This window comes from Podarcis cretensis (assembly GCF_951804945.1).
Source record: "Podarcis cretensis genome assembly, chromosome: 5".
Taxonomy (NCBI): domain Eukaryota; kingdom Metazoa; phylum Chordata; class Lepidosauria; order Squamata; family Lacertidae; genus Podarcis; species Podarcis cretensis.
This window is the reverse complement of record NC_137174.1, coordinates 51,504,394-51,521,972: the sequence shown is the minus strand read 5'-3', so window position 1 is coordinate 51,521,972 and position 17,579 is coordinate 51,504,394. Positions and strand designations below refer to the sequence as shown.

The 17,579-nt window shown below is 41.5% G+C and overlaps 2 protein-coding genes across 9 annotated transcripts in view; one reads left to right on the top strand and one right to left on the bottom strand.

Moving 5' to 3' along the window:
* CCDC186 (coiled-coil domain containing 186) overlaps positions 1-6,669 on the bottom strand; it is a 44,946-nt gene extending 38,277 nt beyond the window's left edge. For 2 of the 3 annotated variants that reach the window (XM_079978477.1, XM_079978476.1), the window contains exon 1: positions 6,263-6,669. The gene's annotated coding sequence lies outside the window, so the exon portion shown is untranslated. Of the gene's footprint in view, positions 1-4,380; positions 4,546-5,113; positions 5,151-6,262 lie in introns of all 3 variants that reach the window. The other variant, XM_079978478.1, reaches the window with a different exon arrangement.
* An 835-nt stretch (positions 6,670-7,504) lies between these two features.
* TDRD1 (tudor domain containing 1) overlaps positions 7,505-17,579 on the top strand; it is a 31,740-nt gene continuing 21,665 nt past the window's right edge. For 2 of the 6 annotated variants that reach the window (XM_079976631.1, XM_079976626.1), the window contains exons 1-7: positions 9,059-9,606; positions 10,764-11,067; positions 11,296-11,382; positions 12,027-12,091; positions 12,316-12,436; positions 13,052-13,157; positions 16,329-16,380. In XM_079976631.1, the coding sequence (XP_079832757.1) occupies positions 10,800-11,067; positions 11,296-11,382; positions 12,027-12,091; positions 12,316-12,436; positions 13,052-13,157; positions 16,329-16,380 (699 nt within the window). In that variant the 5' untranslated portion in view covers positions 9,059-9,606; positions 10,764-10,799. The other 4 variants (XM_079976627.1, XM_079976628.1, XM_079976629.1 and 1 more) reach the window with 4 other exon arrangements.

The window sequence follows — 17,579 nt, the reverse complement described above, 5'->3', positions numbered from 1 at the left end:
ACGAAATGGATTAACACCAGGAACAAGTCAACTGAGCATTAAATAAAATAGCTGGAGAGGAAAATCTTCGGTAAACTAAAGTTATGCACAGATCTGTGAAGATTTAAGGGTTTGCAATCAGAAATACAGCATGGAAGATAATATACAAAGCTGAAAGTCACATTCTTGTTACAAACCAAAAATGCCTTTTAAAAAAGGTCAGTAGTGGTGTTAGAACACTGCTAATTCTCCATGAAATTTCTCTACCTTTCCCTCTTTCTCTGTCAATCTCTTTCTCTACTGACTTACATAGGGGAAGGCATGAGAACAGCAAACATAGTTTTTAGTAGTTATTTTAGCATCCATCTCCTAAATCAATGTGATTGGAGTGCCTTGGAAAACTAATTCACTGTGGTTAGAAAATCTAGACTAGAGGGTCAAAACAATACCCCACCATCTTCACTCAAGTACAGAGCAGTCCCTTTGTCATTTAGGCTTACAGTGATTTTTAAAATGCAGTATTTCCGGGGGGCATCCAAATCCAGAGAGCACAGGAATATAGGGAATCCTGGACCCAGAACCAACTTGAAATCATTGTTATTGTACTGTATATTTAGTGGCTTTTCCATGGCCTTGGGATCAGGTGCTGGCTGTTGCTGGTTTTTAAACTTATTTTGGCTAGAAATACATATGATGTACCAATAAAAGTTTTGACCAACAGTCTGCATCCAGGTCTGCTGTCAGTACAGTGATACCTCGGGTTACAAATGCTTCGGGTTACAAACTCCACTAACCCAGAAGTAGTTGCCTCGGGTTGTGAACTTTGTCCCAGGATGAGAACAGAAATCACGCGGCGGCAACAGGAGGCCACATTAGCGCAAGCGCACCTCAGGTTAAGAATGGTTTCAGGTTAAGAATGGACCTCTGGAACAAATTAAGTTTGTAAACCGAGGTACCACTGTATCCTTGTGGTGCTGTTTAGTATAATCACACCTTTCACCAATGACCTTTGAGATAACACGTTCTTTCACCTACCCAAGTCTTGCTTATCCATGATCTACTTTTCCCCACCCCAAAACAGTGAGTTTGTATTTGCAGGAGAGCCACTGTAAGCAATCATTTTGAAATTTAGCAAGCTTTCTCTTCCTCAGAAGGGGCAACCATGTCTGTAAATTGCATCCAATTCTGGCAGAAGCTAATTTCCTTTTTTAAAAAACCAAACAAACAAACCTTGGTACTCTGCACAAAACTTACTATTTGACAGGCTCAATCCACTCTGGAGGGACTCCTATGCCTGAAAAGTCCATCCATTTCTGGCGAGAGGAAATAAGTTACAGTCATTTATAGATTCCCCATTATAGTAAATTGGACAGCCAGAGTGGGGTGGAGGGGTAGGAAGAGCACAGCTTCATTTTTCACATGTCTAATTTGGTCCTGAGTAACTAGTCGAATTAGAAATACACAGAGCAGCTGCAAAATGGATTGAGCTGCTTCCCCAAGCTACAGATACAAGTCAGATTTTGTGGCTGGTGTACACCTCTGGCAGCTGGGGCATTGCCCATTCTGCACAACACAACTCTCTTATTATGCGGTTTAGGCTCCATGATCCACTACTTTTCAGGTTTGCAAGACTGGAAAGAACTAGTCCCCCCCCCCCTTCCCTTATTGTGGAGCTACAAAGGTTAAAGCTTGTTTCTCATCACCGCCCAAAAGCCGACATCAGAAAAGATAGCTAAGAGGGCAATCCTGTACACCCTTACATGGAAGTAAGTGGCACTGAAGTCTGTGCAACTTCTGAATAGACATGTGTAAGATTGCACTGCACAGCAAGTGTTCAACCCTCTGCTTACTAATAAAGGACAGCACCTCAGAACATAGGCAGAGTGACTTTTCCTCACCACTCCGTAGCCATAGCCAGTCCTCCACACAATTGAGAATTAAGTGTCAGGGCTTTCATGGCAGAAGACATCACTTTCTGGCAGGCTTCAGTTCTTGCACCTCTCTTTTTGTATACATAGTCATATTATCAGCTACATCAGGATATTGAAATAACTGGTATCCATTGCTAAATCACATGGTAACAAGTAAATCACCTTCATTTATTCTACGGACTATTTGTGGACACAGCATTTCTACTGTTTATGGACCCAGTAAGTATTTTGTCAACAAGCATTCCCTTGCAAATGAACAACAAAACCGACAGTCATCCTCCTTTGCCATGTTCATAAAGCACACTGTAGTATGGTCATTGCTACTAGGTAGCATGGTCATTGCTACCACCTCATGAGAAGAGAAGACTCCCTGGAAAAGACCCTGATGTTGGGAAAGATGGAGGGCACAAGGAAAAGGGGACGACAGAGGACAAGATGGTTGGATAGTGTTCTCGAAGCTACCAATATGAGTTTGACCAAACTGTGGGAGGCAGTGGAAGACAGAAGTGCCTGGCATGCTCTGGTCCATGGGGTCACAAAGAGTCGGACACGACTAAACGACTAAACGACAACAACAAACCAGGTAATCTGCTACTGCCTATTCTAACTTTGATTGCACATATGGACTCAAGACTGCAATCCTATATGCATTTACTTGGGAGAAAGTACCATTAAAAAAACAAAACAATGACATATCAATACATGACACGCAAGTTCCAGTGTTGTAGAAGTACCCAACTGTGTGCTCCCAAAGGGGTTGGACCTTTCTGAAAATTCTAAACAACCAAGTCACAAAGATTTGAAGGTGCTCACAAAGCATCCACTCTCTTCCCTGATTTCCCAAAGTTCAGGAACTCAGTTTGGGACAGGGGAAAGATGTAGGTCAGGCAGTAGATATTCCTAGCCCCTGGCGGAATATCATTTCTGATCAGGGACTCCTACAGGAAAATTACGCTCTCCACATTATTTCCACAAGGGAACGCCCTCTGGGGTGTTCTCATTAGAAGAAATGGTGAATATAATATTTCCTGCCAAGGATTCTGGGGCTTGTAGTCCCAGTCGTCTGTTGGACATGGGAGTGGAGCATCTGCCAGCATTTCCTCTGCCCCAAAGTAAGTTTCTGGACCTTTGGGAAGGAGAGGCCCATAGGATTGATGAGAGTAGAGTTTGGTTTGTTTTGGGTTTCAGACAAGGCTGTTCTTGCCTGATCATGCTTGAGTCTTTGCTTGAAAACTCATGACACCACCACTTCAATGCTTAGTTCAGGGCACTGATAATGACCGTGAAAGCCCTACATGGCCCATCTCTGTATTTCATTTAAGTTTAAGAGCATCTAGGAACACAATCTTATATTTACCACCCATGAAACAAATCAGAACTAGCATGCACAGAGGTGTTTCCCCTGAACTTTAGAACTTCATTTCCCAGGAAAATCCAAGTCAAAGCATCTTCCAGAAACTGGAATTGTTATTCATGTTTATTTTGGGTAGGTTGGGATAGGCAACATCAGGATTTACAAACTGCAGTCAGGGTTTAACTGAAATATCAATGTAGAACTTGTAATATGGAGCAGCCTATAAATTTAATAAAGGTGGTGTTTCTACTGAAAGTATTCTTTACATGGTTATTATCATAAATGATATTTAAGTTTCTACACAGAGCCAAATAATAGCTTGGTAGGAAGCAGGGGTGTGGTAGCCTGGTAGAAAAACTCAGAAGCATATTTCTGAGAGGCAACTCTCTTCCAATATTTTTTGCTCCTTTCCGTCAACAGGAGAATTACAGCTCAAAATGTAATTCCCATTCATTTTTCATGTTGGGTTATAGCACAGTATGGGGGGTAGCAACCGACCAATCAAGTTCCAAAAGGAACAGGCATTAAAACAGTTTATTGACAAAATAAATTACTATATCCAATCTGTTCCTTTTTTCAATCTAAAAATGGTTGCTTAAAACTGAGAATGTATTTTTAATGTAAGACATTAGGCAGAGATATATTTATTATCAGACACTTGCCAAAATGTAGTTAACCTGTCAACCTGATCCTATACATATACATGCATAGCTGCAACAGCTTGAAATAACGACAGCGGTCAAAGGCAAATTAAGAGGAGCTGAAGGCCTTACACTAAATCCATTTTGAACCCTCAACTGTTTGAGTCCAAGCCCTCCACTTCCAGCAGGACAAAGCGTGATAAGCAGTAGTGCACAGCTCTTTCTGCAAATACCTACACTGAGTAGATGAGTACTTGACAGCAGCACCTAAAACTTTGTAAATAATAAGTTTTGATCAGTTATCCTTTGGGCACACTGAACCCCATTATGTAAACACATAGAAAGGCAAAGAATAGAGAGAAACTGGCCTGAAATGCCAATAGAGTATTACAGATCACAACACTGGAATAGTGCAGTAGGTGCTATGAAACATCTTACACACTCATTCTAGATGTTTAAGACCAATCCTAAATACCTTTGTTCTGCCAAGTGTTTTGAGGTGAGATGATTATGCTATTTCAGCTATCAATATTGTAGGCCTACTTCTTTTTCAGTATTTTTTTTTTACATATCCTTTAATGTTAATAAATGTTGCACTTTTTTTGCTATTTTGGGAACCTGCCTTGAATATCTCTTTTGCCTAGAAAGATGGGAAATAAATATTTTAAAAATAAACAGACCTAGTAGCAGCAGCTCATACCAGCTGGCCTCAGAATCACATCACAGCAAAGCTTTCAAATAACAGTTCTTTTGTTTGCATGGCACACAACAATTATCAAGTGTACAGATCAAAAATGAAATACAAGACAACCCTAAGCTATGTGGATTCTTATACATCAAAAACCAAACTCTAATTTTAATATATATAATGTTATTAACAAAGGGAAAGGCACCCACCCACCCCAAAATGAGAAAAGGCACTTTACTGAAACAAATGTTTCAGTACATAGGATTTTATCTCTGACACAGTCAGCCCAGGAAGACACTTGTAGCAGCATTAAAATATACTGTGGAAAAACTGTGTGGAATGGTTTTGTGAACAAACTGCTTTCTGGGATAGGGCCATAATGTAAGTGACCATTCATAATATTGTATGGTTTTACAGGCAATAAGGCCTTCTGGTTTTCCAATATGGAAGCCATAGAGCCCATTGTTAATAGCTCAAAATCAAAGACAATAACAAAGGCTGCAGTCCTATGCACACTTACCTGGCAGTAAATGCCTGTGAATTCAGTAGCATTACTCCTAAACAAACAGGGATACAGAATCAGGCTCTAAATCTCAGGAGGATGATTAGCAAAAACACTTGCTGTGCAATATCTAAAGGCTACTAACTGATAACAGAAGAAAGAAAAAGCAGAAACCAAGATAGAAAAAAAGCTTTCCTAATCTCAATGCTTTGAAGCAGGTACAAATGGCAAGAAACATTTTCCATTGAGAAAAGCCTCAGATGCAAGCTAATTATGCAGAACAGAAGAGCACAGCAGATGAACCAAGAAGAGCTACGATGCTTAACTGAATGAAAGTATTGCATTGTCTGCTCCTATACTACATTTAGACAAATTCCACATCTCACAATAAACTGACATCAATAAAGCTGAAACCAGTAAATACAATCCCTCCCCAAGCTTTGCATGGGACAGAAAAATACTTTATTAAGCAACTCTTCTTAATACTGATGGTGTGTATTCATAAAAGGTGTCACATTCAGAGAACAACGGTAAGTATTTGGGGTCAAAATGTTAAAGGTCCTGAGCAATTTGGCCACCTGACAACTTTTGATGTATAAACAAAAAGCCTACCAGACAGACAAGCTTTCTAATGACAGCTGACACCCACACACCTGTACAAAGGCATCTCTGAAATGTGAACCAGCAGGGGAATTCAGACAGTATGATACAATGATGTGTATGTGTGCGTGCGTGTGTGACCTTGAGGGCAAGGTACTCACCTATTATTTCACTTCCTGGTAAAGCAGGTACACCAGTTTTTATTTCAATTTCTAGAGGGGGACTTCAGTCCATCTTTTAGCCAAAAATGTGGTTAAAAGAAATGGAAAAAAACAAAAACCTAACGCGGAGAAGCAGCCTAGTTTTACTATGCTAAGAAATGTTCCGCAGGGAGGGAGGGAGGAAACATGCCGGGAAGCACCTTAGAAGGTTCAGCATCGGGGGCATCGAAACCATTCCAAACTCTAAAGAAGCAATTGGGAAACAAAACACACCAAGCAAGATCTGCCATCCCCACCCCACTCCTCCTGCCTAGTAACAGGTGCTCTCGCAAGCTACATCAATCCACATTGCTTGTGTTTCCAAAAAACCACGTCTGAACACCCGCCCTGCCAGGATAGCTCTTACCAGTTTGCTAGGAAGCTGGAAAGCAGAAGATCTTTGGCGAGCGTAGCTGCCCTCCCATTGCTAATAGTAACGAGGGGTCGTCCTTCCCTCCTCCCCTTGTTCCTGGTGCAAGCTCCTAAGAGGAACTGAAAGCTGACACATCAACAAAGATGGCTGCCGCAGACACCAGAGTGGTTTCAGCTGAGAGAGGAGGAGCGGAGGCGGGGCGAGACTTGGTTTATCCGCCTGCAAGGAGGAGGAGAGAGAAGAAAGGGGAGGAAAGAGGGCCCCGGCTCGCGCACCTCGCCTCGCGTTGCCTAATAGCTTGAGTCACCAGAAAGCTCTGCAGCCTTTATCATCTGCCGCGGGCGTGCCATTGACAAGAGCAATAGGGAACCGGGAGGGGAAGGGATGGCTCTCCCTGGTACCTGGCTGGGTGCGTCGGTTCAGATTCCCCCCGCATGGGGTTCAGAGGATTAGAGAGCTGCTGTTTACTCAGTCACTCTGCGAAAAACTTTCACAGCCCCACCGCAAGAACCGATTTCCTGTTAAATTAAAAAACGATTTTATAGTATAAAAAAGGAGGAGGAGGAAGTAGTGCAGTACTGGAGCCTAGTACAAAATCACTGCCATTAATATTGCCCTCGGGTGCGCGCAGTTTGCGACGTGCAAAAGGCGGTCCATAGAACCAGCAGGATGGCCCCTTTGGAAACCTAAATGACGCAGAAAACAGCAGATCCAAGAGATAAAATGTTTTAGAACTTCCAATATGACGCTTTTTTTTATTAGCCCCTTCGCACCCAGAACAGACGGTGGGATTTTGTAGGTTTGGAAAGCAGCAAAAGATGTGGTGCGGCCATGCGTGCGTCTGCAAAGCAGAAACGGTGCGAACTGCCTTTCGTTTTAACTTCCCTGCAGCCCCCACTTCTGGCTTCTCTCTCCCGCCCCGCAATCCTTCCTTCTCGGGTTAACCAGAGCGCATTGTGGCCCGCGAGGCAAGCGCATGCGCCCTTGAGATTACGCGGCAGTTTTCGCGAGGGAGGGGAGTGGTGCGAAGCTAGACATAAAACTTCGGAGGCCGGCGCACGAGGCTCCCGGAGCGGGAAGAGAGAGCCGGGGAGGCGTCGTCGAGGGCGTTATTTCTTTCCTTTACGGGGCGGCAGCGAGCTGAAGAGCGTTTCTAGGCTTCTGGCGGGGTTTCATCGGGGAGAAGGAGCTGGTTTTAAAAGACCTCCTCCCTCCTCGCGTCCAGCAGCTGTCCTCGAGTAGGAAGGCCTCTCAGGTAACGCCCGCAGAGGGGGCCTCGCCTGGGTGAGTATCGCTAGGCCCCCTTCAGGGCAGGGTCCGCAGCGGTTTGCTGTTTAATTCGGGGGTGGGGAACCTGTAGGTCTCCAGGTACTTCTGGACTCCCAACTCCTGGGCAGTATTGCCCAATGGTAGTGCCGGATAAGCTAAGCCAGCTATAGCTTAGGGTCCCACTCTGTTGGGCCCCCCCCAAAAAAAAAAATAAAGGAAAATAACCTGGATGTACTTTTCCAAAATATAAGATAAAAAAACAAATAAAATAAAACCTACATACAGCAACAGTTACAGATAGGTAGCCCTGTTGGTCTGCCATAGTCAAAACAAAATAAAAAAATTCCTTCCAGTAGCACCTTAAAGACCAACTAAGTTAGTTCTTGGTATGAGCTTTCGTGTGCATGCACACTTCTTCAGATACACTGAAACAGAAGTCACCAGACCCTTCTATATAGTGAGAAGGTGGGGAGGGGTATTACTCAGAAGGGTGGTGGGATTGGGTGATTGGCGGATAGCTGTGATGAGCCTGTTGACGACTCTTAACGACTGCAAGCTTTTTCCTGTAAGACCTATTGCAGTCGTTAAGACTCGTCAACAGGCTCATCACAGCTATCTGCCAATCACCCAATCCCACCACCCTTCTCACTATATAGAAGGGTCTGGTGACTTCTGTTTCAGTGTATCTGAAGAAGTGTGCATGCACACGAAAGCTTATACCAAGAACTAACTTAGTTGGTCTTTAAGGTGCTACTGGAAGGAATTTTTTTATTTTGTTTTGAATACAGCAACAGTGTTTGTGTTGTGTAGGCTCCTATGATGTAATAATGGGTCCATAAATTACCATGTAGCATATATTCAACACAAAAAACAGCAACTATTTGTTGTTGACAAAGGACAGCTGGACATATAAAGGGCCCCATTACCTTCAGTAGCTTAAAAGGTAAAGTGGTAAAGGGACCCCTGACAGTTAAGTACAGTGGTACCTCGGGTTAAGAACTTAATTGGCTCTGAAGGTCCATTGTTAACCTGAAGCTGTTCTTAACCTGAAGCACCACTTTAGCTAATGGGGCCTCCCGCTACCACCACGCCGCCGGAGCACGATTTCTGTTCTCATCCTGAAGCAAAGTTCTTAACCTGAGGTACTATTTCTGGGTTAGTGGGGTCTGTAACCTGAAGCATATGTAACCTGAAGCGTATGTAACCCAAGGTACCACTGTACAGTCGCGAACGACTTTGGGTTTGCGGTGCTCATCTTGCTTTACAGGCTGAGGGAGCTGGCATTTGTCTGCTCCGCAGACAGTTTTTCTGGGTCATGTGGCCAGTGCCCCCCGTGTCAGTAGCTTGGGGCCTCATTAAACCCAAATCCGGCTCTGCCTAATGGTCAGGGGTCGCGGGGAGCTGGGAATCCAGACGCAGGGAGTGTGCCAGGTTCGTTAACCCTGGTTTTAACCGTGAACCCACATCTGCCTTGCCTTTGTCGTCCCCCTCCATGCGTGGCTTGTTTAATAGTTGTTCACATTTATCAGATTTCACTAAATCTTGGTGAAATGAGGTAGCTTGCTTCTGGGTTAGGGTGCTTTAGGTCAATGAGGTGATATTCAGGTTTTACTCAGGGTAGACCCACTGAAATTAATGGCCCTGGCTTAAGGTACGCTACCCTTACTTGTCCTTGTGAAAAGAGTGCTGAGTGATCAAAGTTCACTAAGTTCTACGGCATGCACAGATTCGACTCACCAGTGTGCACTCTGCACGACGTAAATTATTAGGTGGTATTTGGTTAAGGTTAACTTGGAGTGGGCTCATGGAAGTTAATGAACATGACCAAGTTAGGTTCATTAATCTCAGTGGTCTACACTGAGTTACACGTCAGCCAGTTGTTTTAAGACATGTAGAATGGACATTGGAGGGCCGTATCTATACATGCAGTAGAAGAGTGTTGAGATGATAAATAAGGTTTTCTTTTAAAGGCTTCTGTACTGTAAAGGAAAAGGGGAGAGAGAGACAGGTTTTCCTGCAGGTAGAAAATAAGAACAGCATGGAAAGGACTCTATTAGCAATGCTCTATTGTAAGTTGCCATTTTTTCTTGCACAGTTTTCTCTTATTTTAAATAATGAGAAGGGGATTATCCAAAAGCTGTATCAAGTGGGAGGGATTCAGGAACTATATATTGAAATGAAATTATAGCCCCTGCTATCTTGGGTTTTAATGCATTTTCCCACTTATGTGCAGACCTAGCCGTATACAAGAGGTGGATCAGTGGGGAGTTAGGAGTACATGTACAGCCCATGTAACAGCCAAGATCTGCTGGTGCAATTGTGTGGGTTGAGAATCCATCCTTTCCAATTAAGGATTAAACTTTTTATTTTTTGTAAAGTTGATTTGCAGTATCCAGTCACATTGTGGAAGCATCACCTTCTGAATTTCTGCTTATCTGCTGATGACTTTTGGCCAAACTTTGATGTACTGGATTGGTGCATATAAGCCATTTGACAGCTATGGTGTTCATTGCCTTCTCCTTATTAGAAAACAACAGGATAACTGGCTTTATATGCAAGATAGTTTACTGGGAATTGCTGCTAAATGCCACCTCAGGTTCTGCTTTCACTTGTTTCAGCAAGGACATTAACACAGCAATACATACCCCTTTTGTTCTGGGCTGGTTGACTTGAACTGAGTTCCCTGTTCCTCCAGCTGGAACACTGGATCCCAAACTGGTTCCACTGCTGTCACATGGCTGCATTAGGCCTGATCCAGGATTGATATGTGCCCCAGTTCCATACTGGTGCAACAGTTTACCTCCCCATCCCTTTTACACCCTTCTGGAATGAGTGGCAGGGCTGCAGTTGTGGCACACTGCTCCATTGAGCCCTGATGCTACCTGGCTGAGTTCTGGATTGTACCAATAAACATCAACATGTGGCTGTCCCTTGAGGACATGCCCCAAGGCTTCAGGAGTGCCAGCAGTTTTGTTAAATCCCTAATATGATTGTTTGAAGCTAGTGGGAAGACATTAATGCTAAAACTGTTTTTTGTATTTTCTGTAGAATAACTTATTTTATTCCACTTTTATTTTTTTTTAAAAAAAAGAATACAGAAAATTGAATGAAAATTTGCTTAGGACATCTTGGTCTGGAATATTTAAAAATTCAACACATTTTCTTTTAACTGCTAATTGCTTTTTATTCTTTTCATCTTCCTCGTTGCTAAACAATAACTTTACAGCTGTCAGGGAATTGTTCTGATACGGATGCGCACAGGATGGCACAAAATCGTTTTATAAGGAATGAAGAACTCAAAATTCAAAATGAATCACTGAGAAGTCCCAGCACAGGTCCCAACTTCAAAAGCTCTTTACCTGAAGAAGATAAAACTTCAAAATTTCTCAACAATTTCTCGATTTGTGAGCAGGCTAACATGTTTTTTGAAACTCGTAGCAGTAATTCAAGTGAAAGCAGTTATGATGGCTGCCATGGTAGCTTTAACAGACAGAGAACCACATCAGAAATGAATGGAGGGGAACTGAGAGGTAGGAAAATACCTCATTTTAAAATAGTTTTAATACCTTTAATCTTTTGTGTTGCTTTTGCAATTTCACTTATAGTACCGTACTTAAATTGTTTTATTGCTTTCTTTTTGAAACCTTTGAAAATGGAAATGGCTAGTTGTTCCAATTGTGCACTTCCTCAGCTTTAAAATGTGTATTATATAACAAATGCTTTTCTTCAATAAACATTTTTGTGCTGTGTTTTTACAGTTTTTGTATCGTATGAGCAGTCTCGGTCATTTTCCACCCACAACCCACCCATCCAGGCTTCAGTGTTGAAGCTCAGCTGTGTAGAAGGTTAAGTTTTCTTTTATTAGAAAATCAACCATTACTTGTTGATTAACTGCAACAAGTTAGTGAATATTAAAGGAAGTATGGAGAAGATGGGAAGTTAGATTTATATGTAAGAAGATTTATTGTCAGAACTTAGGAGGTTACTTTTTGTTACTTTTTTATTTTTTGTAACAAATGATGTAAACACGTGGTTTTGTTTTGTTGGTGTCTAAGCAAAATAAAGGGGGGCAGGGAGAAAGAAAGTCAACCATTACTATAGATGAAAAATTGGAAGCTTTGTTATCAAATCACTTCTCTGTAAGTGTTAAGAACAATGAGTAGCTATTACTTAATCTTGGCAGTTGCCTTCTTGAGTTCTGTTTACATATGGGCAGCTTTAAATTATCTCATTATGAGCTTGCTTAGGAATAGTCTGCCAACTTTAGGTGGTGGTTAATGTAAATGTTTAATAATTAAGCATTGATTTCATGCTGTGCAATATTGTACTTAGTAAGTCCATCTGAATTCAGCGTAACTTACTCCTAATTGTGCATAGCATGCAACTCTAGCTGGTTGTCCAACTGGGTTAATTATTAGAAATGTATCTCCCTTCTTCTACTTCTTGGAAAAACTAGGTCATATCTAAACAGTACTATTCTATATTGTAGGGAAATCAGGAGCCATGAATGGCGCCAGTACCTTCCTACCATCCTCAGCAAATGAAATAAGTCCTGTGAGTTTGCAAGATTTGAGTCTGAATTTTCTTCTACATGTGTCCTTTAGTGCCAATGTTATTTTCAGCTTCCTTTGTTATCCCTGATAGTACATGTGTTTTCCCTTGTGGATGTGACAATAGAATTTGGTGGGGCCGGTTCCATTTCTGTTATTTATGTGGCAGTATTTTACTATTTTAAGGCATATAAATGTTGCTCAAACTATTCTAAATGTATATTGCAGGTGCATGCTTCAGCCTTACAACATGCAAAGCAGACAAGACTACAGAGCTCTCCTGAAAATACTTTATCCACAGGCTGTGATCAATTACACCGGTCCACATGCCATTTTTGTAGAATGTCTGGTAGGTTTCTGTTATCTGATCTGATAGACAGTGCAACCTCTTACATTGCAAACTTTATTTAAAAAAATTGAAGTTATGATTTTTTTTATTATAAATTGGAAAGTGAACTCAAGTGTCAGTTGAAGCCTGTGTCCTTCATCTACCATAAACTTACTTAGTGATCTTAGACAAGCCATCATTTCTCAACCACAACTGAAACATCTGAACAAAAGTTGTGAATTATGTATGAATGATTACTAGGCAACTGTGCGTAGAGTGCTTTGGATACTGTAAGTAAGATTCATGAATGAACTTAATTTGCGTACAAATAAAAATTAACCTATACTTATTTTTAATATTTTATCTAAATGTAAGGGTACCTTATCCATGTTGATTAACATCTTACATTTTTCCAAGTCAAAGCAGGGGAGAATTGATGTTTTCAAAATTATGCCAATGGATAATAAAGATTTTCAAACCTAGAGGCTTAGTATTACAGAATTCTACTATGTGCGGTTGACTTTAAAGACCATCAACTTAATGGGAACACAGAAGAAAATCTTGGATACTAAATCAGAAATTGCTGACCACATACTGTAATGTCAACACTTTGTGTTGCTGTGTTAATCTCTTTAGGATCCTTGAGATGCACACGGTGTAAGCAGGTCTATTACTGTTCGGTGGAGTGTCAAAGGAAAGACTGGCAAATGCATAGTGTCGTCTGTAAGCTAGTTAAACATAAGTAAGTTCATACGTTAAATTTATCCTCCCTCTGATAACTGGATTTGTATCTATTTCCCTATAGACATCTGACTGGCTACTAGACAGGCTGGACATTTCGTCTGATCCAGTAGGGCTGCTCTTGTTTATATAGCTCCCATTAGTGGTCATGTTTTATAAAGAGGAACATAGGCATATTTAAGCAGAACTCTGTGCATATTTTAGATGAATACATAGGTTCCCATTCAGATCATGATGCTCAAGCACTTTGTGTGAATTAGCATGTACAGTCATACCTCGGGTTGAAGTTGCTTCAGGTTGATGAGCGCTTTCGGGTTGTGCTCCCTGAAGTAACAGAAATAATAATAATAATAATAATAATAATAATATTTTTTATTTATACCCCGCCCTCCCCAGCCAAGGCCGGGCTCAGGGCAGCTTACAAGCAATAATAAAAACAAGTTGAATGATTACAACTTAAAAACAAAATTAAAATACAGCATTAAAATATTGAAACATTAAAATATTAAAATGTAGCCTCATCGAAGGAGGAGAAGGAAAAGAAAAAAGAGAGGGAGGGAGGGAATCAAATTGGCTCCAAGCCAAATGCCAGGCGGAACAACTCTGTCTTACAGGCCCTGCGGAAAGAAATCAGATCCTGCAGGACCCTGGTCTCATGAGGCAGAGCATTCCACAGGCCGGAGCCAGAGTTGAAAAGGCCCTGGCTCTGGTTGAACCTAATCTAACTTCCTTAGGGCCCAGGACCACTAGGGTGTTGCTATTTATGGACCTTGAGGCTCTCCATGGGGCATACCGGGAGAGGCGGTCCCGTAGGTACGAGGGTCCTAGGCTGTGAAGGGCTTTAAAGGTCAAAAGCAGCACCTTAAATCTGCCCCTGTACTCCACGGGAGCCAGTGCAGCTTGGAAAGCATTGGGTGAATATGCTCCCATGGCAGAGATCCCGTGAGGAGCCTCACTGCAGCATTCTGCACCTGCTGGAGTTTCTGGGACAGCTTCAAGGGCAGCCCCGGGTAGAGCGAATTACAGTAGTCAAGCCTGGAGGTGACTGTCGCATGGATCACTGTGGCCAGGTTGGGGCGGGAAAGGTAAAGGAAAAGTAAGAAAGCGTTACTTCTGGGTTTCACCACTCGCGCATGTGCAGACGGTCAAAATGATTTCATGCGCAGAAGCGCCAACCCACGCAGATGCGGGTTGCATTCGCTTCTGGGTGCGAACAGGGCTCCGGAATGGATCCCATTCATATCCAGAGGTACCACTGTACATTTCGGGCCACCACGGATTTTATGTGACTAAATACAAGGAACTACAGTATGATCTTGCAACTTAAGCTATCTCACAGGTTTGTTTTGATGATAAAATGAGAAATAACCCATGTTATTTGCAGCATCTTGAGGTCCTTGGAAGAAAGCCCAGGTCTCAATTCGATATTATTTAGTTATTTATTTTATTGTTTTTTATTCGGTTTATACACCACCCTTTATCAAAAGATCCCAGGGCAGTGTACAACATTAAGAACACATTTTATGGAGCATCAATAACAAAAACATAATAAAAAGCATAATAGCAGAGAGCAATAATAATAATAATAATAATAATAATAATAATAATAATAATAAAATGTTCATAATAACAGTACTCACCACCACAGCTTTAACAGGCCATAGATTATTTAATGGTTAAAGGCCTGGATAAGGTGAATGTTTTTGCTTGGCACCTAAAGACATGTAATGATGGCACCAGGCAAGCCTCTCTTGGGAGCATTCAGCAGTCGGGGAGCCACCACTTAAGATATATACTGCAAAGGGCTATAGAATTACAAGTGAGATCTGCAGAAAAATGTTGGAGTGGTTATGTTTGGGTTTTAGTTACTCCACTCCCTTTTCTCCCCCACCCACAGCAGTCCACTTTCCACATATTCTCAGTCTTCACTGAACTAGTTTCTAGGGTATTCTCCCGTTTAGGGTCCTCCCCTCTTTTGTACTTCTGCACCCTGCAGATTTTACCCTATCTTCTGATACTTTCCTCATATGCATGGCTCTTTTGGCTATGTTAAGAATGGCACTCAGAAAATTGAATTAGGTGTTATAGGATGATTGTAATTCGGTAGTGCTGAAGAGTTTTAGCAAGTATCCTCTAAATTCTGGTTACTGTTGTGTAGTTAGGTATGCAATATTGCATTTCTGAATATGTGGTCTATTTATTTATTTTGGAATTCCGGGTTGTATGTTGTCCCCAAAGAATGGAAGTGAAAATTGCTGCTACCTTGTTTGAATATAACATTCTTAGAATGAATGTTGAGTCATTTTCTTTCCTCCCTTGTATCACACCACCTTCAGCACTACCATCCTAGTCTGTCTCCCATTATGTCAAAAACAGTGTTAGAAACTAAGATATGAAAGCTAGGAGCTAAATGGCACCTTAAACCTAGGTTATGGGTGCAACAACAGAATGTCTAGGTATGCTTTTTAAATACGAAGAATACAAAGCTGAAAATGAAGAAATCTTAAAATATTTCTGAAGTATTATATACATTTTTCACATTGTCTAGTCCTTCCCCTGCCCACCACCCCCTAATAGTCTTAAGAGGGTCTCTTCTACAGTCTTCAGAGAGTAGCTGGAAGTGGGGAGGCAGAAAAAGGTCTTCCTTTCCTTCTACTCTGCTGTTTTAATCTGAAATCTTAGGCACAGTATTTCACCCTGAACTCAGAAGCTGCTCGCGTTAATGAAATTCGCTGTCGCAAAATGCGCCTAGAACAATGGGAGTTTTGAACACTGGTCACAAATGGAAAACCTAGTTTACCAACAGAATCAAACTGTGTCTTAAAAAGGGTTAATAAACTAGAGTCCCCCACTTTAAGCATAATGAGAAACTGGTTTAAACAAACCAGGACTGAGGCACCAAGTCAGCATGCAAATGGGGTGGGTGGGAAGTGTACAGTTAAAATGCTCATTCTACCTTAATAAATAGTTAACTCAGCCAGAGATATTAGGACTAATAAGGCCTTCAGTGTTTATTGATAAGTAAGTCGTAAAGGGTTTTATAAACTGGCTCTACTTTATGTCTCTTAAGCAACATATAAATGCTTACTGCTTTGTGGGTCAATTTTGAGTGTATTTAGGACTGCTTGACCTTTATAGAACATTTATATTAATGAACAGAATTCATTTTTAGTGCCGATAAAGTTGAAGATAGTGCAAAATCTTTGGATGAAATCAAGAAAAAGGTATGACTTGAGTTGTTCACTTGTGTGGTTGGGGAGGGGGCATTATCACCATGTGCAGATGATAGTATTGTGAATCAAATAGTATATTTTGGTCTGCAGTACAGTGAATTATTGGCATTAGAGAACTTGAAGCTGCTTAAGGGGTCTTCTGTCACCCTGCAGTGATAAACTGGAATCCAGAGAACCATGAGGTTGCCTCCACATTGTGCAGTGAGCTTATTTTGGTTCCATTTCCGCTATAGTGCCTCCCCTTGTGTCTAAAAAACCTCTTTCTTCTAAGGGTTATGGACCTCTAAACAGCATTCAGAGAGGCACAAACAACTCCTTTTGCAATTAAATTTATTTGAAGTTCTGTTAGAAGAAAGCATTTTAGTGCAATCACTGGGTTTTGTATCCTAACCAATAACACTCAGTTCCACCTTCATTTGGGAGCTGGTCACTCCTCCACCCATTATTGTGATACCTTCCCTACTTCTAGAGAAAATTGGAACAGCCCACATCTTTATCAATATAGCAGTTACTGCACATTGCAAAATGCTGTGGCTACAGTGAATTGGCACTGTGTCCTGTGGAAGTGTGCAGGGAATGAATTTTAACTACATGACGGCTAGCCAGCTAGCCTAATTGCAAGCATTTTCTCGGTTGTCTTTTCTGCTTTAGCTTCAACTCTCACTGCCTTTTCTCTATTGATACGAATTTTAAACATGATAAATTCCTTTCTTTCCCACTTTATGTAAACTCCTTATTGTTTTCTGAACAGCCTCTCAATTTCTTGTCATTTTAAAATGACTAAGTATATTCTGCTGTTCTTGCTGAAGCTTTTGCCTCTTGTAACTAGTGAATACTACTACATTTATGGTATCTCAAAATACCATTTATTCTGTTCTGTAAAAAGACTGTGTGGGCGACATGACCATCAAGACACGTAATGACTTTAATATTTCTACCATGTTGTTGTTGTTGTTTAGTTGTTTAGTCGTGTCCGACTCTTCGTGACCCCATGGACCAGAGCACGCCAGGCACTTCTGTCTTCCACTGCCTCCCGCAGTTTGGTCAAACTCATGCTGGTAGCTTCAAGAACACTATCCAACCATCTTGTCCTCTGGCGTCCCCTTCTCCTTGTGCCCTCCATCTTTCCCAACATCAGGGTCTTTTCCAGGGAGTCTTCTCTTCTCATGAGGTGGCCAAAGTATTGGAGC